This window comes from Thamnophis elegans, chromosome 1 (assembly GCF_009769535.1).
Source record: "Thamnophis elegans isolate rThaEle1 chromosome 1, rThaEle1.pri, whole genome shotgun sequence".
Taxonomy (NCBI): domain Eukaryota; kingdom Metazoa; phylum Chordata; class Lepidosauria; order Squamata; family Colubridae; genus Thamnophis; species Thamnophis elegans.
Genome location: NC_045541.1, coordinates 22,993,137 through 23,019,569, shown reverse-complemented (window position 1 = coordinate 23,019,569; position 26,433 = coordinate 22,993,137). Strand labels below are relative to the sequence as shown.

Here is a 26,433-nt window from a genome sequence, read left to right as displayed (position 1 = left end):
GAAACAGATCACAAACTACTCATGGGCAATTTCCAAGTTAAGCTAAAGCAGAAGAAGCAAGCCAACCATTTCCCATGATATGATCTTGAGCATATACCCAACATTTTCAAGGAGAACATCAACAATCACTTTGAAGTTTAAACCTCATTCATCAGGAACCAGAGAAACTCTGGAATGAATTAAAAAAGTCATTAAAAATGAATGTAAAAAGAGATTGCCAAAGATTTTTTTAAAAAAACAAAAGAAAGTACACTGGATATCAGAACAAACAGTGGAAATTGCCAAGAAGACATGAAGCCAAAGATTTCAGGAAGGAACTTAGAATAGAACAGAATTCTTTATTGGCCAAGTGTGATTGGACACACTTTCAAAAAAACTGTTAGAAGAGACAAGAAACAGTATTATAACAATATCTATAAAGGCAGAAAAGATGGAAAGAGAAATGGAAAAACAAGAAAAGTTTTCCAAAAATTCTTTAAATTTCAGATGGGAAATGCTGAAATTGTCTACAATAGAAATCTCAAAATCAAAGACATCTGTCCACAAAACCAAATCAGCCCTCTAGTCATAACCAAATTGGAAGGTTAAAAGAATTGAGGTGCTATAGAAATATGGCAAACAACAGAAGAATCAATAAAGATTGTAACCAAACTATGACAACAAATCTGGAGAACAATATAGTGGCCAATCAAATTGGATGAGGTCAATCTATTCCAATAGTAAAGAAAAGAAACTTAACAAAATATGCAAACTATCATATAATATCTTCAATTTCAGATACTATCAAAATAATGAATAGGATTATTCAAAGCATATTAGAGCTTGACAAGGGAAGAGAGATGCCAGATATTCAAACTGATTTTTGAAAAGGTTGAGGAGAATGAGACATTACTGCTGATGCATGCTGGATAATTGACAAAGCCAAAGAATACTCAAAAGAAGTCAACATATGCTTCATAGATTATAGAAAGGTCTTTGATTGTATCAATTGCATCAAGTTATGGAATTTGCTTACAAAAATGGAAATCCTAGAAAATTTCATTGTCTTCATGCAAAATCTATTCATTGGTCAGTAAACCATAATCCAGAATACGGCAAAACAGAGTATCTTCAGGTTGACAAAGGAGTGAAACAAGACCGTATATTTTTCCATTATTTATTTAACTTTACAGCGCAGCAGAGATACTGGAGAGAAAGGGATTTCATGACAGTAATTTGCTCTTTCACACATCAAAAGCAATGAGTTCACAACAGCAGTGAGAAAGGTCAGGTAAAGGAGATATTTTTTTACAGATATTGCTTGCTTTTTCCCCTCTCCCAACTCCCCAGAGCAAAGAGATGGGAGAGGAAGAGGTTTCAAGAGAATAGCTGTTTGTGTAGCATGCCCATGGCTTCCAGCCCCAGGAAGATGGCACAACTGCATTGCTTTTGATGTGGACTTAGCAGGCACTTGAGCATCCAAAGGGTGGAGTAGTAGTTAGGGGGCAAACAAACACTGAAGGTGTTTAACTGAGTAGTCTTGTCTCTTTCCAGCCAGAAAGTACAATCATAGTCACACCATTTTCCACTTAGCAACCATTGGGGCAGTTTTGTTGATCTCAATTAGGTTTATTAAATGTGGACTATCTGTATACAATGTCACTCTATTAATACCATGCTTATTCTTACATAATCTAGAAAAGAAAAAAGAAAAATAAGATACTCACTATTTCTTTCTGTTCTTTTTGAAAAAAAGAAGATGAGGAGTGTTCTTATAGACCAAACACTAAAGAGAAGAGAAAAGTTAGAAGGTAAAAGAGAGAAAGAACATCCAGCATTAAAATCTAGACAAGAGCAAACTGAAACATTGTCACTGTTTGTAAGAATTTAACTATTATCTGTAATGCATCATAACTTATCTCAATTTTAATAAAATAAACTAATGCCAAGAAAGTCATGTGCTTAGGTAACCACCTTGTTTCATGTTATAAGTTCACTGAGAGAGCTTGCTTCAAGCAAGGGCATTAAGACAGAAAAAAATGTTATTAGAGGCAAAGACCGCAGACTGTCAATTGGCAGGCAAAAACCAACTACTGATCCATCCCCTATCTTAATCAAATTGCATCCAATTAAGGTGCTCTACGGAAGGAAGATATCCTGCCTCAGACTTTGGGACTGTTGCATTTATTCTTGGCTTTATTGAAGCTCCATTACTATATGTCAAATGAAACCAGAATTTAAGACAAGCGGAGGATAATGCAGTTTCTGTATTTCTTCCTCTCTTTTACGGAAACATTTATACAAATAAGATAAATTTCTATGTTATAAACATGCAGTTACAAACTTTTGTGAACAGTGAACCAAATAGCAAGCTCTTTAGTATGAGTAAAACTGGTTCACCCTTGTGCTGTATTTGAAACTATGAAGAAGGTGGCAATGTCGAACAGCTTTCAATACAATGTCAGCAAATGTAATACTTCATTTTAGTCATCTCACAATACAGACGGATTAACAGAAAAACCATACTAAGCTTTTCAGAATCAATACTTTTCCAAATCATTTCAGTTGTCTATCTCTGGATGGCAGAAATATAGATATTAATTATATTTGCTGCAATCTTGCAGCCATCTGAACTTTTCAGCTTAGATAGTTTTTCCAGAAGTGTGCAATTTCCAGAAAATGTAGCATCAGAAAATGTTCTGGAATTTTTTTTCTATGTAAATAGGTATACTTCTAATGAGCATAATCATCTCAACATCCACAGTCCACACTGTGTACTTGGGCTACATTATCTGAAGTGAAAATAATTAAATTCAGCCTATATTATGAGGCTTAAACAGTACAATCAAAGTAACTATAAGGTTCTGCAGAGAGAGAGAAAATGTTTTTATTGGAACGTATGGAACTGGTATTCAACAATAAAGAAATAATACAATCATAGTACACCTTTTCTAAAATGTTTTAAACATTTTTGCCATACTAAATAAACAAATATAAAATGTTTAATAAAAGTACTTTTAAAAATAACATAATTTTGAAACTGTCAAACTTTTCTGAAGTTTGATTAGACCATGATCTTTGAGTAGCCCTAATTTTACTCTATAATTTCTGAGCCTGTTTGCAATACATAAAGAACTTTACATATTAAAGTTTATTAGGAATATAAATATTTCTGATAGTTCTATAAAAAAATTTTCATTTGTGTTTGGCAATTCTATAAATATTTTGAATTTAAAAGAAGCTGAATATTTTAGATATAAATAGCAAAATCACTGAAAATGCCTTCATTATCTTACTTTCAAAATTAATTTGAATGCATACATTAAGCTAGGCAGCAAATATATTCCTGAAAGCCAGGAATCTTTGCCAGCATTGGTAACACTATCAGACCCCTGGAGAGTAGCCCAAGGCAGCATTTTTCTAGGAACTGCAGGCCAAGAAAGGCAAGCACTATTTACTTTGCTTAAGACTCCAGAATTAGCACCAGATCAAAATACATAGTCCACATAGATTCACATTTTGACTGAAATAAAAAACAAGTTGACAACAGCTAGCCATTCCTAGCAGGGGAAAAACAACTGAGACTAATTCTATCTGATCTTGCAAAGTAGGTAACCTACTACCACAAAAGCAAGAAAAAACTAAAGAGTAGCATTTGGTGGGGGGGGGTTCTTTCCCTTTCCAGAGGCTTTAAAAGAGATGTATGCGCATACTTGGGGGGGGGTCATGTGCACATTGCATTATGGGTACATGCATATGCATTTTTGGCATGCGGCAACAAAAAGGTTAGCCGTCACTGTCTTAGGCAATTGAATATATGGTTTTTGGATTGTTGGACAAAAGAGGGACAAAATAAAACTAAACGAGATGCTCCACCAGCAAGAAATGAGTGGAATTTGGGAAGAAACAGTGTCAATAAGTCAAAGTATTAAGGATATTTTGACAAGAAACTAGATTATGAAGGAGATTATGAATAAAATGCATAGATGAAGAGCTGGAAAACATGTTACAAAGGACAAGGAGTGACCAAGATGCCTAGGAAGAGGAGGATCCAATTGAAAGAGTAGATGAAAAACAGAACAGATAAACCAACAAATAAAACAAAATGACAAGAGGGAGATAACAATACAAATAATAATGACTGATGAAACAAGCTGAGGCGAGTGAATTTTAAGGAATTTAAAAAGGAACTGGAGTAGCAGTAAGATTTTTTGGAAGAGAGATAGGGGCAAGAGTAGATATTTTGAAAATTAGACAATGGAAACAGGTCAGAGAAGGGAGAAATGTTTAAAATGATTAGTCAAGATGTGGAAGCAGATAGATATAAAGATCCAAGAGAGGAATATGGGAGCCAAGCTTAAAAAAATGAACAATTAAAGCTTTAAAGCAGGCAAGATACGGTGGATAGAAAGGGAATATTTTTAAATATAATATTGGCATAATTAAAAGTTAGAATAGGGATGGAAATTAGAGAGAGGGATATTAATGGAATGCACATTTTTATATAATAAAGTAAAGTAATAACAAGAGGGAAAATCAGAACTTGAACAATGATAGTATTAAGCTTGCTTGAATAATATGGTTATTGGCATAGAAATAACATATTAAAATATTGAATAACTAAATAATGAAAGATTATAACTCAACAAAAATATGTGTATTAATACCAGAACTATGTAAGCTTGTCAAACATAGTAAATATGATGAATATTATTTTATTTGTACTAAATGTAAGACACTTAGGTGCCACACTTCACACATTGATATGTTTGTAAAAAAAATAAAAAAATAAAAAACTGGGGCGGGGAGGAATAGTCTTAGGCTGCACATACAATATGCAACATAGTTAATCTATATAAATCATGTAATATGTTAAAAGTTTATGTTGTTATAAGCTGTTACTAGCTTTCCACGGCCCACGGATGCAGCCCACGGATTGGACGCGACTTCTCTAGGATCATATACATGCTCTGGCCAAACAGTTTCCCATTCTGTGTGGAAGGTTATTTTCTTAGTCTCAGGAAACTTTATTTTCTTTTTTTTAAGCCCGAACAAATATTTCCTTCCTAGCAGAAATTTACAAATCTATGATGTGAATATCTTGTGAAAAGTATGCAGAGCATGGATTTTGTACCTCAGAATGGCTACTGTAAATCAAAAAGATTTCTAAAGTCCAGAGTAGCATCATGTAGAAAAAGCTGCAATTTTAGAATTATTTAATTTAGGTGGGGAAATTATTATATGGTTAATCTTTGGTGAGATTCACAGCCTTTGGGGCTGGTTGGTAGCTCAACAGCTCGGGTCCTAACCAAGGACCTAGGAACTGTTAAGATAACGTCGGAGGATATAAGCTGTTCCATATAAGCTATGGAAAAAAACCTGTTTCCTGACTCCTTTTTTACAAGTTCTGGATAGCTGCAGAGAGCTCAGGATAACACTCAATTTCAGGGCTTTCAAACTCGCAGCCTGCAGCCAGATGCATCACATGTTGACCATGCCCACGCTCAGTTTAGCAAAGAGGGGGAAAGTCCCGATATATCCCATGAGGCTACTATGATGCCGCGAGTTTGACAACCCTGCTCTATTTCAAGGAGAACCCATAGCATTCTTTTCAACTCTTTCTACATGTGTGTAAATATAACTGGAATGCTATGAAACAGGAATATTGTACTTACATCAGAGGAAATGCAAAAAGTGGAAGAGTCATAATAAATCGAGCAGTCCATTCATCAGGAAGATACCACAAATAAATAACTAAGCAACTAAGAAGATAGAGGACAGATGAATAGAGGAGAAATCTTCCAACCCATAGCTTCTGCTGCCTCTGATTTTTCTCCCTGAACTCTTCCAGTGACTGGATATCCTGTAAATATAAAAATATTTATAGTTGAGTATCATGGCAGCATTTTAACTTTCTAAAACTTTCATCTGAAAAATTAAGAATGAGATAATGTACTGAACAACATTCTAAACCTGTTTATGGTTTGTGTTCAGAAACATATGCATAACCTCACTTTGTACACATACAAAGGAGAGGGGCAGTATGGAGAAACATATGTGTAAGAAGATGAAAATAATGAGGTACATTTTACATTCTCCTATATTAAAAGGGAATAAGTTATAAAGAATTATCTTCAAGAATATCCAACATGTCTGCAGAAACCAGAAAGCTTAAAAGTGTATAGTTTTATTCTTAAATATAGTTTATTATGTAAAAATAAATAACTGCATTTGACTGTGGTAGTCCTTGTTTAGCAGCTGCCTCAGATAGCAACTGTTTGCAAATATGCTGGTAATACATTTTAGTAAAAAAAAAAATCATTTTCTGACAAATACCCAAATTTACGCCTAAATTTTTGCACCTGACAAAAACACACATTGGAGTGAGAATAATTTTATCTAAATGAGATGCCAACAATCAGTAAGCTTCATAGCATTTCTGTCTCTCAGTCATGTGGTTCACTTAGCGACCATGTCATCAGAACCAATTGAGGTTGCTAAATAAGGACTAGCTGAAATTCTGAATAAGCATTAACATACATTAATCTAATATCTTAACTATTATTTTTTATTACATTATGGCACCAAGTCAATGTTTACACCTGTTCACCAATTGGACTAATCCATTCAGTTTTCTTAGTAAAATTTCAGAAATATTTTGCCATTGCCTCCGCCATAAGGCACAGAGAGACTATGTCTGGCCCAAGGTGGATTTGGGCCCAAGATGGAATTAGAACTCATGGTCTCCCATTGTCTAGTCTGATACCTTAGCCACTGAACCAAACTGACTCTCATAAGTATTACTTACATGGAATTATTTTTATTAAATTTAATAGGTGAATTAATTTGTTAATCATTTGTCCCACTCTAGGAAAAAAGGAGTCTTTGGCAACAGAGAAGAATGTATAGTCTCTCTTATTTCCGCTTTCTAAAGCATTTTCCTCCTAAAATTCAGCATTTTAGAAATTTCCATTTTTATTTATTCTCAAATAGCTTGCCTGCGACATAGATAGGACACTAACTTAATCATCCACATTTTTTTTCATATTCTCCAATTTAAACTACATATAACGTGACACCTAAAAAGATAATTAAAGCCTCTCAGCCCCTAAAAACAGCATTAAAAGAAAATCCTACCTTATCAAGTTTCTCCAACACTTCTACAGTGGAAGGTTTTGCCTGCTTACGAATGAAAAGAAAAAGCTGTGAAATATTACCCTGAAAGACTAGATAATAAATACTATCAAACAAACAAAAAATAAAAATTTGGAGGAGAGAAATGTAATAATTTGAGTAATAGCAGACTCCCTTGCAAATTCTTTCTCTGCTGATATAATTTACTTCCCTAGCCACCTCATGCTAAGGTGGAATATTACTAGTGACCAAAGTGCAAATACGAAGAAGCATTTGTAGCACGTGCACTGTAACTTTTCCTGTAACTTTAACTGCCTGCACAGATCACATGAGAAAGAAATGCAATACAGTAAGGAAGCAGAAACTGCAATTTGCAGAAAGGGGGACCAATTTCTAAGAGAACAAATTGCATAACATGTTGCTTGGCACTGCATGTTTTGAGCATATACCCTCAAAATCAATAATACAATGTAAAAGAACAGATCACTGAAGTAACTAATTTCACTTGACTGAGACTATCCCAAATGAAGCAGTTGCCCAGGTCTGTAGAAAAGTAACTTTGACTTCTGGGTGATCTAAAATGTTGGCCAATGCTGGGAGGGAGGGAGGGAGGGAGGGAGAAGAAAAGACAGAGAAAGAGATGTTCTTTGACTAGAATATATTAAAGTTTAATAGAAATTTTAAGAAGTGGGGGAAAAAGTTTATTGAGAATTTTGAAAAGGGTAAAAAAATAAATGTTTTTTTATTTATAGAAAAAATTAATTAATCAAGTTGTAAATTTTAGTAAACTTCAATGTACAGATTAATTATCTTTCTATATTTTACATAAATACAAACAGAAGATTCCACTTTGCAGTTAGGATTGTGATAAGGTCATCTTGAATCTTGAACAGGTTTGTCTAGTTATGAAGAAATAAATAAATTTATTTAAAGATAAAATCTGTCCTCTTTTATCTCTCTCTCTCTCCCAGGACACACTAGTAGCAAGATGATTTTGCAAGCCTGGAAACTATAAATATAGGATATGGCCAAAAGTCTCAAGAAAACTGTCACTGCTCCACTTGTTATCAGTGCTCCAATGAAGCTGAAACAAAAAGGGTCATGCCAGGACAGGTTTGAAGGAGGCCCTCCAGCCATAGGACACCAGCCCTCCAATAGTGAGAAAACAGAAAAGAAGACAAGAAGTTGCTCTAACCACCTAAGAAAAACAAATATTGTATGCAACCACATAAATAATATGGTATATATGCTGAAAACGTTTCCCTCCTTTTCTCTCACATTCACATAGACAAATTTATAATGGAAAGGAAATGTTTCAGAATGATGGGAATGCAAATAAACATTTATGTTCATTGCATCTTTATACAGAAATTCTCACACAAACATGTATCCTAGGCTCATACATATATATGTGAATCCAAATCCGAGAGAGAGGGGGGGGGAGGGAGGGAGGGAGGGAGGGAGGGAGGTGAGGGATTACAGAAAGCTATTTGCAATACTTACTTAGTGATAGATTTCTGTGCATTTCTATCAGATTGAGGACAAATTTCAGTCCCAGAAATTTCCAGTCTCTCCAGTTACAATGCAGTAGATCAAACTGCAGTAAATGTAAGTTCTTTCTTCAACAGTGCAATCAGTGCAATAAACTGGTGGTGTAGTATGCCAGAGAGACTTGAGTTCAAAATCTCAATTCTGTCATGAAATTTGCAGGTGGCCTTCAGTGACTCAATATCTGTCAACCCGAACCTACTTCCCAGGATTAATGTGCAAATACATTACATTTATACTATAAATGCTGCTCTGAGAGCTTTTAAAAAGAAGGGTGGGATATAAATGTGATGTATACGTAGCAAAAAATATATGCAGATACATCCCATTGTATTATCTTCAATACTTCACAGCCATGTACATTTGCACATAAATAGAAAAAATCCTTTTTCTATATATACAAAGAAACTGTTTAAATAGAAGGGTCTTTCTTAGATTATACAGATCTGAAAAATAACATTTGCTTGCATTTAAAACTAAACATATTCCTTATACATAAATACAACCTAATGGCATCCATTTTTTAAAGCAGGGCTAATAAGATTATTAAATTATGTTTAAAGTATAAACATGATTCCCTGTATGTGATTTATACATTTTAACAGGCAGAGTTCATTATAAACCAAAAAAAATTTCTTCAAACTCAATCTACTATTCTTATTTTTGACTACCATCTCCAACTTGGAAATTCATTGATATGTTTTATGATTTGTGCATTCTTATCAAAGTTTTCCATGAGATGCATTCTAAATTCAAGGAAACAGGAAATAAATGCTGTTCTTGTTAATGATTCCAAAAAAGGCGGAAACTCCATGAACTAAGTTGCCTGTTATATCTGGTCTTTCATTAAGCAAAACTCGTATTGCAAAATGCTAAAACATAACAGATTTAATGTCACCCTTTCTCTAGACAGCACCTTAGTCATTAGCGACATATTTTTTTCTACAGCATCATCTAAGCAGAGGTCCAACCCCCTCCCCCCAACATTCAGACCACTACCTGTTTGTGGCCTGTTAGGAACTGAGCCATGCAAGCAGCAGGCAAGCAAGCAAAGGTTCATTTGCACATGTCTAAGATCTAGGTTGCATGTGAAACCATCCCCTAACCTCCCAGTAGATGGAAGACACTTTTTCTTCTGAAATATGTCCCTGATCCCAGACAGGTTGGGGACCATTGACCTGGGGCATCTCATTCCACGATAGACACAATTTAATACTGTATAAAAGATAAGCATAGCCTTCTGATTTTAACAGATGGATTACATTCTGCAGCCCAAACATTCCAGCTGCTTATCTTCACTGGAAGACTCAACATACAAATAGAAATAAGAGCAATTAATACACTGAAAAATATTATTCTCCTGTAGCCAAACTCACCAAGTTGTTCTACATTACAGAACAACTTAAAAATTCATCTGAGACACCCTCCTTCCTGCTGTACAAAAATATATACCTCCAATTGAGAAGATTTACTTACCCGCCATCTGGAAATCATTCCACCCATTGCTTTATTTGTGGAGATGGGTTGCTTTGGTAACTTATAACCAATCTTGTAATGGAATTCACAGCTAGAAGTAAAGCATTTGTGTTTTTAATTAAAAATTCACCCACAGTGTAACTCTAAAAGTATTAGGATATTTCAAACTATATTCTAGTCATCCAAATGACTCATCACTAACCACATAGGATACTTTTAAAATACACTTACACATTTTTACTTTACATACATACATACATATCATTTGTTTTGTGCTAGAGTATACATTTGTATGTGAATTTTAAATTATTATGTAAAGCTTTCCAAAAGAAATCCACTGTAAAATTTCAAGTAGCCATGGAAACTAGATAAAGTTCCATCCCTTCTTTAATTAATACTAGATAAATAAAAATAAAACATTTACTATCAATTAGATGACTATCATTAGCAACTGTAGTTTTCGAATGGAGAGTCTGAGAGCTGATTAATATTTCAATAGAATTTCAATGTGAATATTATGAACTTCATTCAAATCCCAGAAAGGCATTATTGAAATTAAAGACCTCCATCCGTGCAAATATGGTATAAGATACAACAATTCAAATTAACTTGGTTACACCCCCCTCCCCAATATTTTAATGGTGTTACAGTTGCTTGGCATAAATCAAAAATATCTGGGGCAGGAACAAAAGCAAGTTTGCTTCTTCTATCAAGAGGGAGGTACAAAATTTTCAGCAATTTCTCCCTCCCTCACTGCAACTCCCTACATTTTCATCTGTTCCAAAGATTCAGATCCTTGTAGAGATATGCAAGAGGAGCCATTGGAGAGTCTGGAGGGAAATCACTAAAAATTCCATTTTCTCTCCTGCTGACAGATGCCTTCAACAATAGAAAAAAATCAAGTGAGGGTACATAATTCAAGTTGTGGAATAGATATTATGGACTAAGCAAAATTACTGCAAGCTGAACAACAAACTCTGTGTGTGTGTGTGTGTGTGTGTGTGTGTAAGATCTGAGCATTTTACAGCCCCAAGGCACCTCCAAGCCCTTTGTCCCTATCCAGCCCACATGAGGTCAATCAGAAATTGGAAATCAAATGTAAGTAAGAACGCCACAGGGCTGGGTCCAGTTCTATGCAATCACTGTGCACTCCTTCAGTCGGCTGGGGGCCACAGGAAGGTGAGGGGAGAAAGGGCTTCTCTGTACCTTCAGAGCGCTCACCCCTCACCTACAGCAACCTGAGGAAGCAGTGATGATGATCATCACATGAGGGGACCTAGGCTCAGCCATACAGTCAAAGTGTGTCCTTGTAGGCAAGAAGGTCTAGTACAGCCAAGAGCTAGCAAATGAGCAGGAGCATGGTGGCCACAGCAGAAGAGTGGTGGCTGGGTCTGGCTGGCCTAAAATGAGGTGAAGTGAGGTGAGGTGAGGCTCCTTCCTCCTTCCTTCCTGAATATGCCAGTGCCAGCCATCAAAGTTACCAAGAAGCAGCTCAACTCCAAACACAACAGGGACCAATAAGATCTCTGCCAAAGGGCAATAGCCTATTGCTTTCAAAACAGTCCCAGTTCTCATATGGCCCCCTGGGGAAATTGCCATCCCAGACAGACAGACAGACATATATAGAGATAGAGATAGAGATAGAGATAGAGATAGAGATAGAGATAGAGATATATAGATATAGACACTTGGTCAGTTAACTCTACTTAATTTAAGTAGCCATGAAAGCATCTCACGTCCCCCATTCACCTCATTAAATATAAACATTTAAAACTTCTATTTCTTTTTTCATCTACCAGGAATTAAAAATATGGATAGGCTAAAAACACGAACCAATATTTCTATTAATTCTATTGCTACAAGCTTGGACCTCCTCCAGTATTAATTCTGTATCCTTGAATATTATAGATTAATAAATTTTATTAAACAGCTGTTGAAAATCCAAAAAATGGAAGTGTAACCAATCCAATTTATTGAATAAAACTTGGGATTGCTGGATATCAAATAAGCATATTATGTTCACCAGTTACAATTCAATTAAACATAAATTTTAGTTAATCATCTAAGAAAAAATTAATATACTCATGAAATGATAAAAAATAAATAAAAGAAAAAGGTCAAGGAAGAACGGGAGAATTTAAAGAAATGGCATACAGAGTTAGGAATTTTAATGGCATACAGAGTTAGGAATAGAAGAAAAAAGTGGAAAATTAAAATAAGTTGCACCATTAAAGCTTCTTGTCACAACAAAGAATCAATAAGTTTTAAAATGTAGCATTCATACATACATTTGCGTGTTAAAAGTGCAGATTCGTGAAAAGCTTGGCTTAAAAAGAGAGAACAAATGATTAATGTAAAAGTTGCTTTCTTGAGAAAATAAATTAAAAACTGAGAAAGTTTTTTTAAAAAGTGAGCTTCCCATGCAAAACTGGGCTGCTATTTGCTAGCTTGGTGTGATAGCTTAGTTTCTTTTAGATAAAGGGACAGAAAAAAAGAGGAATTTCCCAAAAGAAAGCTGTGTTTTCTTCTGATTTATTGAGTGGCTTATACTTTTCTTGAGAGAATTTAGTAAATTCAATAGATCCATGATGGCGAACCTCTGGCACGGGTGCCAGAGGTGGCACACATAGCCCTCTCTGTGGGAATGAATGCTGTCATGAGCTGCTCTTCTGGGTTCTGGAGCACACATGCACGTGAAGGAACCCCGAAGAGCAGCTGGCTGCCAGGCGCATGCGGCTCTCTTCTGGGTTTTGGCACTTCGGCCTGTGCGTGCACACACCAGTTTCAGTATTTGATGCCAAATAGGTTAACCATCACTGCATTAGATCATAGGGGAGCTGTTATAAAGAAAGAAAAAAGTCTTCAGCCCAGTGTACTTGGGCACACATTGGTTATAAATGGAAAAGAATTCAGTTTCTGGAATTTTGGGAACTTCTTACCTCAATAAATCTTACTAAAGAGAATTTTATGAGAATCATGCATGAACGCATGCATACACATACACACAAAAAACACACAACACACACTTATCCTCTTCCCTTTTGGCTTAAATATGAAAGCTCAAATTAGCATATTACTTGGTGATTACTTTTTCCCCTCCAGCAACGTCTGCAATTTTACAAGTTAATCAGATGATGGGAAGTATTAAGGGAGCTAACCAGAAGAAAGAGAATATTTGCAGAAGCTCTTGGGAGTGTCTTGATTGAGTCCTAATCATTAAAAACATCTCCATGCTTCAGTGAAACTGGAATAGCACCTTCTATATTTACCAACATGCACCAGAGGTTCCTGATCATTTCATTTGTTGCTGAAACACAGACAACCTGTGGTAATGTACAGACAGCCATGAGTTACACACCCCTTGCAATTTACATGGCCACAATTGTACCACAATAAGGTACAATGCAACAGAGAAAACCAGGCTGCAGCCAGAAGTACTTTTCACAGAAAAGATTATGAGATTTTTAGAACTCAGCTACAAATGATTGATTCTAAGACTGCCTCACTTCCTAATTCTTGAAGTTTAAGTAGGTCTTGCGGTATCATGAGAAAAAGATTTTTCTCAGGGCAGAAAGAATGAGCTATTTCATAATATCCTAATACATGAAAACATGTATTAGTAAAAAAAAAAAAAAGCAAAGGGTATATTATAAAAAAAATGAAAGGATGTATGTTCATCATCTTATTTAATTAATAGCTTTTTCTCCAAGCAAGAACAAAAGATTTAGTTTTCTTTCCTTTGATTGTATCCAATTTTCAGAGGCTACCTGGACAAGCCCCTGCAGTTTTCTTGGCAAGTTTTCATTTTTCAGAAATTGTTTACCACTGCCTACTTCTTAAGATTGAGACAGGTTAACTGGCCCAAGGTCACCCAGCTGGTTTTGTGCCCAAGGCAGGATTACTCACATTCTCCTGGTTTCTAGCCTAATGCCTTAACCACTATATACCAAATTGACTCTGAGCAGATCTGTTTATTTACAACTGCTTTGAAAAAGTTCAATTTATATTTTTCTTTGTATCTTTTTCTTTCTTTTCTAGTTTTAGTTTTATTCCTTTCTTGACTTTTAGCTTTCTCTTTTATTTTATTTTTCTTTCTTTCTTTCCCTTATTTATATCCTGCCTTTATTACTTTTATAAATAATTCAAAGAGGTAAACATACCTAATAATCCTCCCTACTCCTACTTTCTTTACAACATCCTGTGAAATGGGTTGGGCTGAAAGAGTGACCCAAAATTGATTGACCCAAAATCAACCAGATGTTTTTCATGTGTAAAGCAGGACTAGAGATAACTGTGGTAAGATGGGCGACCAATAAATGTTATAAATAAACTAACTCATAATTTTCTGATTTGTAACCTGGTGCCTTAAACCAGCGATTCCCAATCTTTGCATTTTGGTGGCCCAGCTAGGGAGGGAGGGAAACTAGGCCATGTGGTCTATTTGGAATCGGACCAAGGAGGTGGCTGGCCACAGCTTGACTTATGCGAGCAGCAGGCACACACAACACACGTGTAGGTACCCACCGGCCCACTGCTCATGCAAGTTGAACTGTGCATGCACACTCTGGCTAGCCACTCACATGGTCCAGTTCTGAATAGCCACAGCCCAGTAGTGGGCCAGGGCCTGGGGGCTGGGGACCCTTGCCGTAATCAGATCAAACAGGCTCTTTTTTTCTTCATATTATTTTGTATTACTTTTTATCTTTTTAAATTTTACCTTATCATTTTTAAAATGTGTATTAAAATTATTTTTAAAAGTAATATATTTCAATTACAATATGCTTCTGACACTATGTTTCAAATGAAATCCAAATATATACAGTAGTGCACAAGTGGGTTCAAATCTGCTAAATCCAGATGTCAAGCAAATGATAAAAGACCTGAATGTTCCAGTTTGATCCAGATGCCTTTAACATGCAAAACATGAGCTATGGCCACTAGAATGGTTATTACCAAGTATTTCTGATCAGCTATTCCTTTTCCATCCAAGTGCTTCCCCAGTTGCTGAACCAGAGAGAAAATCATTCTCTGAAGAACCACTAATAATGCAAAAAGACATATCCAAGTAAGAAATCTCCTACAACTTCAAGTCCTATTTAGAAAGAGCACAGAATTGGCAAAAAAAAGTTAATTTCAGGGTAACCTTTCCCCCACCCCAAAAATAAGATGACTATCAGGATATATCTCAAATAGCGTACTCTCTAGAATACAAAATGACTTAAACTGGGAACAAACTTTTAGCCCTATGCTGTCATTGCAACATGCTACTCACATGTTCAGTCTCCCTGGAGAGGCCTATGCATCTGAAGTCATTTAGGCCCAGCAGTGTATACTTTTAAGAACTAAAGTAACCTTTCCTCACTTGAGCAGCTTTAAGATGTGTGGAGTTCCATTCCCAGCATTATTAACTATGGCCATGCTGGCTGGGGAATTCTGAAAGTCTGCACATCTTGAAGTTGCCTCATTGAAAAATACTAAATTAAGAGAAAATAGCTAATATCTATTGAGCCTAACTCTACACAAGGGTCATTAAAACATAGTTTATCTAACATAAATAAATTCAGCAATGCAAAATACACACACACACAAACAAAATAAAAGAGACAGCCCTGGGTGGCATTTCTACTAAATATCCATTTCTTGTCATATCTTATCATGCAAAGAAAAATATTGTCTACTTTGGAACTAAAAGCTATTGGCAGAGAATGGAGTTAATTGTTTTAACATAACACCCCTTTCAGTTTTTACCTACTCAAGAAAAAACTCAATTTCAGCAAGAACTCAAGAAGCAACTATATTTATCTAATCAAGAAACAACTCTTGAGACACTGAAAAAATATTTTAGCAGTTAAATCATTGTCAAACCACAACTTGTCCAAATGTTTTGGCTAGATAATAAATAAATCATTGTCAAACCACAACTCCAAATAGTTTGGCTATATAATAAATGGTGAACTAGATAAATGACTAATGCAAAGAAGCAATGACTGATGAATATGCCTTTAACTGAGCAATCCAAAAAGGATAGGGGAAATAAATTACTAATTTCACTAGAAAGCTGAAAGGTAGGATGGATTTTTTTTAATTTAGTTTCTTCTCTTCCTATTGCCTCATTTTCCAAGAGGGTCAGAAGATAAAGTATATAACCTTCTGAGCTCAAGGCTTTTCTTCCCTATTTTGGGATGGAAGTGATGGGAAAATAGAACTTTGTTTCTAGCTTCCCTATCAGAGGCCCCACACATTCCTTTTTAACCTCTTCACAGAAGCAACAGCTGCAGACATTTAGCTTGAAGAACTTCGTTGCTCTCTATGAAACTCTATTAGTTTCTCTTGCTATCTCGGGAGCTAGAGGGTTATAGACAGAATAGTTTAATTATGAAATGTTAAAACTCCAGAGAAGGAACATAGTGTCTGGATTGGATTGCCAAACATTTCCAAATACTGACAAGCAATGAGGTCCTGCGTGTTTATATCTTAAGTGGAACCTTAATTATGTAATGTTACCAAAAATGAAATTTTGAGAACAGATTCTGTAATAAATAATGTTAAAGAAAAAAACAGAATAATATTTACAAATTCCTAGGCAGAAATCAACATTCCCTTTCTCCACTGTAATATGCAACTGGTTCCTCCATCACCCACCCTCCACCTTAAGTGAAAAAAACTAGATTATACACTAATCCACATTTTCAGATTCTTGCAGAAGGTCAACAGTAACATTATGAACTTTTAAAAAATCGCAGAGTTACTTTACTCCTCTTTGATTTCAACAACAAAACTAGACGGACAATTTCACAAACAAGTAAGACAAGAGGCAGCTCACCCTGCATACTTTCCCACAATGAGAACTATTTGACATCTCCCTCCTTCTTAACAACTTTAAGATGTATCTGTGGCATAACTCAAAAATTTAAAGTTTCAACTCTTATACTCAGGCTTCATATGGACATATCTGAATAGACACAGGAACAGTTTTTGCCTCAAATGTCACCACTCTGCTAAACAAATAATTCCCTCACCACTGTCAAACTATTCACTAAGACTGTATTACTATTATGTCTTCTCATCGTTCCTATCACCCATCTCCTCCCACTTATGACTGCAGGACTGTAACTTCGTTGCTTGTATCCTTATAATTTATATTGATATTGTTTCCTGATTGCTTATTTGTACCCTATGATTATCATTGTTGTACCTTATGATTCTTGAAGAATGTATCTTGTTTTTTTATGTACACCAAGAGCATTTGCACCAAAGACAAATTCCTTGTGTGTCCAATCACACTTGGCCAATAAAGAATTTTATTCTATTCCTATTCTTATTCCTATTATTAAGGATCATTTATTCTCAACCAACCATTTTTTTAAACAAAGGAGGGGGACTTCTTTAATATAATGTATACAGGGGGTGGGGAATAAGATTGAAAAGTGCTAGTTTCAGCTTAAAAATGCCACACATCTACTCAGGCTTTGAGGCCTAATATGTTCCAGAAGGCTAGACTAGGTGCACCAACATGCCCCCAGTTGGGCGCCTAAGGGAGCCCATCATGCTCGCCTCCACGCCCTCCGCCCATCCTTCAGTGGTTACTGCGGCAGGCTCCGCAGGGGAAGCTTCCGTGCCACTCGTAACAGCCTGGCATCCCACGCAGGAGGCAGAGGCAGCCTCTGCCCGGCGCTCCCAACCGACCCACAGCACCCTCTCACAAAGGAAAGGCAGGACGCAGGTGGACCTCGAGGAAGGGGGCTATATAAGAGGCCAAGGGCGGGCGGGCAACCTGCCCCAACCCCGCAAAGCCACTCACCTGCCTGGCTTCTCCCTTGCGTTAAACTTCAAAGAGCCCCGGCAGGTGTCCCTCCGGGCGCCACTAAGCCCCAACGCCTCCCCTGTCTCGTCGCTCCTTCTCTATAAAGTTTTATTTTTCCTTCTTCGTTTAATCGCCAGCCGTCCGCCGGCCAGCAGGAGCACACGCCCCTCTCTCTCTCTCTCTTTCTCCTCCCTACTCGCCCTCCTCCCGCCCAGGTGGAAACGCACCTGCCCCGCCCCGCTGCAACTTCCTTCCGCCGCGCTCGGGCTCGACGCGGGACGAGGAGAAGGAGGCGATTCCCCTCCCCTCCCGTCGAACTTCCTTCGTGCTGCCTCTCAGTCCGAGGAGGCTGGCGGCGTTCGCGGCGCGGCCATTCTGGAAAAGGGCAAGGCCACCAGAGAGGCGGTTATGACGCAAGACAGGCGCCGCGCCCTGCGCGGCCATCTTGGAAGAGGACGAGTGGTTCGGGCATGGTTACGTTTGTTGGCGTTGGTGATTCGCCCGCTCTTCCGCTAAGGCGGGCTTTCAAGTTCCAACTGTAAGAAGAGATGATTGCCTCTTTGCCCTGCCTTAGAAAGCAGAGTGGTCTAGTACTGGATTTGAGAAGAAAGTTCTACTTCTAAGACTCGACTTTCGGAACGGGCGGTCGTAGAAACCTAGATAATAATTAAATCTTCAAGTACTTAAAAAGAATCCTAGGCGTGTTTTTTTTAACCATCAGAATGAAGCGCGGAAAGTGACAGGCAGAGAACTGGCGGTGTCTCTTATAGACAGGGCGGGAAGAGAGGAGACCCAAAGGGAGTAGTAGAGCCTGGCTTTGCAACCCTGTGTTTGGTTTGCCGAAGCATTGAAAATGCAAGGGTTCATTTAAAGAACATATATCCAACCGATGAGCATAGATTGATAAAGTCTGTGCACAGATGGAGACGTGCTTTTGCGTGGGCGGAGGAATGGTGGAAGATCGTTCCCCATTATGAGGACAGCTATCACGACACACAGCTGCACTACCTGACTCTGTCGTTACATCAAACCCCCGAAACTTGAAACTTAAACTCTCTACTATTGACCTCACCCCATTCCTAAGAAGTCTGTAAGAGGGGTGCACAAGCGCACCATCGTGCCTACCGTCCCTGTCCTACTTTCCCCATTTCATTCATACTCATTTATTCTTATATCTATTATCTTGTAAACGACTGACAAATCAAATAAAAAATAAATAAATAAAATCGTTCCTGTTATTACGAGGACACAGCTATTAAGACACAGCTTGCAATCCAAGATCAAAACAAATATAATATAATATAATATAATAAGGTGTGGTTAAATGGGAGAGGACATGCAAGTCTTCACATGTGATATTGTATCTTGTCCACCTTGTCCACCAAAGGCATTCAACAATGTGGCGGTTGCCTCAGCACATTTTGACAGAACAGCAGTGCTGCTATTATTCATGGGGGCCAGAAGAAAGAAAATCATACTTAGGACCCCCCTAAGCAAATATGGTACAAAATAACTTGTGCTGAGAGCCAAAAACATCTTTGGTACTGTTAAGTTATCTGATTTCCTTGGATGGAACTGGAGCATTGCACCAGAAAAAAAAACACCTTTTTTCATTTCTATAATTTATCTGCTGCTGCAGTTCCTCTTCCTCAGGAGACAAGAAGAAAGGGGTGGAGAAGAGACAGAGTTCCCCGTTTTCTCGGAACCCTCTACTTTTCTTACCAAGAGTGGAAAGAACAAGAGAGATGGAGAAGTGGGTCATTTTATTTTTGTTTTCTCTTTTTTAACAAAATTAAAAACAATCAGGCAATACAAAAATCTACATACACAATCATATATATTAGTGATAAACTGAAATAAAGTGCTATCTAGACATCTTTGAATTGGCAGAAATAGAAACTGGCTTTAACTTGCTATTTCTGTGCTACCCCCTCTCTTTTAAGTCATCACCAAATTTATTCATTTATTTATTATTTTATATGCCACCCATTTCTCTAATTAATGTCTCTGGGTGGCTTACAAAGAGTAAAAAAATATTAAAATAATGAAAATGTTAAAGGCTATATTTACTTACTGATTGATTGATTGATTGATTGACTGACTGACTGTCTGTCTATCTGTCTATCCGTCTACCTTAATATCTTTGATAGCTTATGGATTACTTATTCTCTTGATCTACCATGGTAGAGCTTTATGGTAAGGACATCTGCATCCCTCCCTCCCTCGCTCTCGCTCTCTCATCTGCATCTCTATAACTGACTGGTTTGATTCTGCAACCCAACAAGACAGACACAGACTTCAGAGGATAATTAGAACTGCAGAAAAAACACCAACCTGCCTTCCATTGAGGACCTGTACACTGCACAAGTCAAAAAGAGGGTTGTGAAAATATTTACAGACCCCTCGCATCCTGGACATAAATTGTTTCAATTTCTACCCTCAAAACGACGCTATATTTTACAATAATAGTTTGAGAGTTGATGGCCAGGACTTGATTGTCTTCAAAGAAATACCTTTCCAGATGTTGAGAGCAAGAAGAGACTATGCTTTTTTAACTAAAGAGCTTAGAAATCATCAGATTCAATATAGATGGGAGGCCCCAGCCGGCATTACGGTCACATTTGAGAATCAAAGACTTCGTCTCAATTCTGTTTCGGAGGCTCAAGATTTCTATTACAAGACTTTGAAGGCGGGACTTCCTGATTCACTTGGAAAAGAGGAGAGACAAGCCGAAGGAGAAGGCAAGCAACAGACCACATGGCTGCAAGATGGAGGGGGTAGCTCCCCCTCCCTCGGAGAAGCAGAAAAGCGGAGTTCGAGGATTTAGACATTCTAAAATATTCGCCAAAGTTGTGGATTGAATGGGGGTTTGCGACCTCTCTCCGGTAGAAAAAGCGGAATTTATTGGTGGGGTGATACTGAATGTATATATGTAAAATGCATGCAGAATGATTTACGCTGTTTAAATCTTGTTAGAAGGGAAAGTTTGAAGAGATTATTTTAAAATAGAAGGTAAACTGATTCTTGTTGAAAGTATTATTTGAATATGTGGAATGATCTATGCTATTTAATTTTTATTAGAAGGGAAAGCTTGGTGAAATTATTTTGAGCTAAATTTTAAACTAATGTCTGCATAAATTTGATAGTGGTAAATATCAGAGAAGCAAGGGATGAGGGCAAAATGCATGCGGAATGATTTACGTTGTTTAAATCCTATTAGAAGGGAAAGCTGGTCAGGATCATTTTAAAGTAATACTTGATCCACTCTGCTTAAATTTTACTAAGAAGGGAAAGTTTGGTCAGATTATTTTGAATTACTGTTTGAAATTAAGGTTAAGAAAGATTATTTACGCTGTTTAAATCCTATTAGAAGGGAAAGTTTGATTATTCTTCTGTAAAGTAATATCTGAATATGTGGAATGATCCACGCTGCTTAAATTTTACTAGAAGGGATTATTTTTGAGCTAGATTGTATATTGATGTCTATACAAATTTGGATAAATGTTTATCTGAATACAAGGTTAAGGAAGAGGAATGGGAGAGTCTACAGGAGGTCGGGGTAAATAACAAAGAAGCAAGAGACGAGAATAAAATATAGATAGAATGACTTATACTATTTAAGCATAGATAAAGATGGGGGGCTGAGCTTAACACAAAGAGTTTCTTTTTTTTTTCTTTTTTCTTTGTTCTTTTCTTTTTTTTTGTTTTTTTTTTCTCTTAATATATTACTTTTATTTTTAATCCATACGAACATAAGATACTTTAGATAGAAGGCAGTGCCAGGTGTGGGCCCTGGGAAGTCGGGAGGAGTAGGGATGGGGATTTAGGGGGGGTGGGTGGGTGGGTGTTAATATAGTCTCAATAAGAACAAGAATGCACTTATATACGGTTGTTCTTTTTTTTTCCTTTTTTTTCTCTTTTCTTTCTTTATTTTTTTTTTCCTTGGTTTATTTATCAGATTATAATAAACAACACTTGAATAAAGGAATACACCAAGGAGGGAGGTAGAGGGAAAGAGGAGGGAGGAGTAAGGAAGGAGTAAGGGGAATGTAAGGAGGGCGTGTTGGGAGTAAGGGGAGAAGGAAGGTTTGAGGGGAAAGGGAAGTAGGAGGGGAGCGTTAGAGGGAGGAAAGGAAAGTTGGAGGGGGTAGATGGGGTGTATGGAGGATGGAAGTGTCAGGTGGGGTTGTGAATGATGAGTTGTGTTTTCTTTTTTATTTTTTTTATTTTATTTTTTTTATTTTTTTTCTTATAGCAAATACTCTGTATATAAGTGATTGTAAAATGGAATGTGAAAATGAATAAAATATATTTTTTTTTTAAAAAAAACGACGCTATAGAGCAGTGTTTTTCAACCACTGTGCCGCCGCACACTAGTGTGCCGTGATATAGTGTAAGGTGTGCCGTGGGAAAAACACTTTATATATAGTCAATATAGGCACAGAGTTAAATTTTTTTAACATTTTCTAATGGTGGTGTGCCTCGTGATTTTTTTCATGAAAAAAGTGTGCCTTTGCACAAAAAAGGTTGAAAAACACTGCATAGAGTACTGCACACTAGAACAACTAGACACAAGAACAGTTTTGTCCCAAACGCCCTCACTCTGCTAAACAAATAATTTCCTCACTACTGTCAGACTTGGTAATTATTAGAGAAAAGACTGTAGGTCCTGCATTGAAGTCTTCCAATCTAAATGGTATTTGTCATACTTTTTATTACTGGGCTGGTAATAAATTGGCCCAAAACACAAAGCCTAATTTTCATAGATCCAAAATATATGTATTAAAGTATCTACAAATTACCCAAGAATATTCTTCCATTTAAATATCTTGATAATATAAGCATGCTTCACATAAAGGACTGAGGCATGCAGAGGGGCATTTAACTTGCTTCATTTTTCAGAATGAAACGACGCTATAGAGCAGTGTTTTTCAACCACTGTGCCGCCGCACACTAGTGTGCCGTGATATAGTGTAAGGTGTGCCGTGGGAAAAACACTTTATATATAGTCAATATAGGCACAGAGTTAAATTTTTTTAACATTTTCTAATGGTGGTGTGCCTCGTGATTTTTTTCATGAAAAAAGTGTGCCTTTGCACAAAAAAGGTTGAAAAACACTGCATAGAGTACTGCACACTAGAACAACTAGACACAAGAACAGTTTTGTCCCAAACGCCCTCACTCTGCTAAACAAATAATTTCCTCACTACTGTCAAACTATTCACTAAGGCTGCATTACTATTACTATTAGTCTTCTCACCCACCTTCCCCACTTATGACTGCAGGACTGTAACTTTGTTGCTTATAACACAATTTATAATTATTGTTTCCTGATTGCTTATTTGTACTCTATGACTATCATTAAGTGTTGTACCTTATGATTCTTGATGAATGTATCTTGTCTTTTTATGTACACCGAGAGCATATGCATCAAAGACAAATTCCTTGTGTGTCCAATCACACTTGAGCAATAAATAATTCAATTCAATTCTCTCTCTCTCTCACACACACACACACACACACACACACAAAAACCTTAAGTCTATCCATTCCCCTAGCTCCGATCTTCTGTTTTAATTCCCCTCTCTATGTCCATTCAATGAACCCCATTCTATCTATTCAATTATGTTCTGTGCTTTAAAAAAAATCCATGTAACCCAGGTAAAACTCATTAATACTTTACAGGAATAACATATTTTCTCCTGCAGCAAATTTTTAGAATTTTTCAAATATAAACACTGGTAAAAAAAATGAATTGGAAAATATGCTGTATGTAATATCAAAAATTTAGACTAAAGTTTAACACAATTCACCACTAGGATTAAACCTTTTGTAATTGCATTATCAAAAAATAAAAAAGAATGCTAACTTCCATTGTATTATTTGTTACACCAAATGCATTAGTGATTATATCTTTAAAACTTAAATTTCACCAATATAAGAACATAAGAATTCTAAGACAATAAAATTGTTGCCATGATGTATTCACCTTTTTGTTGTTGTAAATTATTAATTTCTTACAAACTGGGAAAAGCTTTTTAGAAGTCAGACTTGGTAATTATTAGAGAAAAGACTGTAGGTCCTGCATTGAAGTCTTCCAATCTAAATGGTATTTGTCATACTTTTTATTACTGGGCTGGTAATAAATTGGCCCAAAACACAAAGCCTAATTTTCATAGATCCAAAATATATGTATTAAAGTATCTACAAATTACCCAAGAATATTCTTCCATTTAAATATCTTGATAATATAAGCATGCTTCACATAAAGGACTGAGGCATGCAGAGGGGCATTTAACTTGCTTCATTTTTCAGTTAAACAAAATGCAAATATATCTTGGGAGGGGACAATGCAAATATAGAACAGAATTGTATGTACTTTGCATATGAAATTCAATTGTAGCTTTAGTAGGTCCATAAAATTAAAAACTCTGCTTTAAGTCCAATAACTTTTAATCAAATTGCATGGGGGAAACTGTGGATTTTGGTTTTGTGTATTTTCCCCTACTATTTATACCAAATCATAAGTCCCCAAATATTTATATTATTTTCTTGGTGTTTTATGAATTTTTACAGAATGCTTAATCAGTACCACATATTTTCCTTATTTAAAAAAGTATATTAATTCAGAAAGCATCAGTTTTATAGTCAACATAAAACTTTAAGAAAAAAAATGAAAGCTGTCTCTCCTTTTCCATAACAGTAAAAAAAACAACTTTTTATAGATGAGATTCTACTTTCTACCATATCTTTTGAGTTTACCATTCTTATTCTGTGTGTGAGAATGTGTACATACATATGTACAGTAAGATACATATAAATTATAGGATGCACAACATGCAGAACACACAAAGATCAAATATTGCATTTTGATTAGTCTTTTAACATTTGGAATGCTAAATATATTGGCCTTCGTTTTACAAAACTGCATAAAATGTTTTACAATCCTAAAAGGACTTATTTTCCTTGACAAGAAGCCCCCTCCCTATTTCAAGTTCAACAAGCAGGTATCTTCATTTTGGTCAGTTTTGAAGAAAATTGGTGCCCTTTCTTTAGATAATACTTTATTGAAAGATTGGAGGGCACAATGGCTTTGTGGTTAAAGATGCTGAGCTTGCCAACTGGGTGACCTCTCATTACCTGCTCCACCTCCTATCCACCTAGCAGTCGAAAGCATGCAAATTTGAGTAAACAAATAGGTACCACTTCAGTGGGAATGTAACTGCCTTCTGCACACCTCAGCATATAGTAATGTTGGCCAGGTGATATATGTTTTTTTTCTCAGTGGGACAGGTCTCTCAGGGCAACCTGGTCTACCCAATTATGGGATGGAGCATACTGCTTCCATTTTCGCCTTTCAGCCCCAATCCAGGGGCCTTCGCAAGCAGTCACTTTCATAACAAACTATTTTTGTGTTAAACATGTTTTACTTTTATTTCTTTGTCGGTAAAACATAAAATTAACACATTCATATTCATAGTATGCTAGTCAGCATCTGCACTATTCTGGGTCCACTGAAATACCAGATCAGATGAAATGAATCTGATTCTGAGATTGCCAATGCAAATGTTACAATAACCAGATTACTGTATGTGTGTCCAACAAAATGTAGTAAAAAGCAGACTTATCTGTTTTCAATGAACTACACCCTTGTTGTTTCCTTCTGTCCCCAAAATGTCTGATGCCTAATATTTCAATCTACGATTGAAACCATCAGGAAAAGTTAGAGCACCATAAAATTAGTCAACATCAAACGTACCAGATTTTTTAGTACCAGGACACAAACAAGAATCCATTGCCATCCTTGGCTATTAATAACCACCACCACCCCCTGACAAAGACAATCCCTAATAGTATATTGATTTAGTTTTGATTTTGTATTGTGTTGATATAGTCTTTTTAAAAAGCAAATATTGGTATAATTGTTTAATGCCTCTAAAATAATTTATGCAGTGAATGAAAATATCTGTACAGGTAAGACTGCAAGTTATATTATTTAATGCTAGTGTGTATTTTGCTCAATCCTGAAAGAAGCTATTTACAAAGATCATGTTCTTTTTTTTGGGGGGGGGGGGGGACCAGCTGATTTTCTCTGGACAGAATTCTTAGATTCAAACAGTCCTGCATAATGTGGTTGTATCAGCAGATCTGTTCTACCCAAAATATTATTGAGAAGAAGAAATCCTTTTAAGGATGGAGAAACATGAAAAGTAATGGGGACTATAGTATAGCCTTAGATGATAATAATACTAATGTTTGGAATAAATAAATGAAACACTAGGAAGGGAGATAAAATAAAATATCTTGCAGCAGCTGATAATCTTATTTGTGCATCTAACTTAAAGCAAATGTTTCTCCTGGTAAAACACTATGAAACATGGATATTGTCTTACATTTTTGTGGTATAATCAATGTTTTTCTATGGTAGACTGTTTCCTGAGTAGCAGTTTCATCATGCCTCATTTCATCATGAAATGAAGATCTACACTATA

At 36.4% G+C, this 26,433-nt stretch overlaps 1 protein-coding gene across 4 annotated transcripts in view; it reads right to left on the bottom strand.

The window, feature by feature from the left end:
- LNPK (lunapark, ER junction formation factor) overlaps positions 1-18,342 on the bottom strand; it is a 66,042-nt gene extending 47,700 nt beyond the window's left edge. For 2 of the 4 annotated variants that reach the window (XM_032221726.1, XM_032221748.1), the window contains exons 1-5: positions 17,939-18,162; positions 10,138-10,228; positions 7,117-7,161; positions 5,655-5,842; positions 1,707-1,765 (exon numbers count right to left, since the gene is read on the bottom strand). In XM_032221726.1, coding sequence (XP_032077617.1) covers positions 1,707-1,765; positions 5,655-5,842; positions 7,117-7,161; positions 10,138-10,164 — 319 coding nt within the window. In that variant the 5' untranslated portion in view covers positions 10,165-10,228; positions 17,939-18,162. The other 2 variants (XM_032221733.1, XM_032221741.1) reach the window with 2 other exon arrangements.
- Between the last annotated feature and the right edge of the window lie 8,091 nt (positions 18,343-26,433).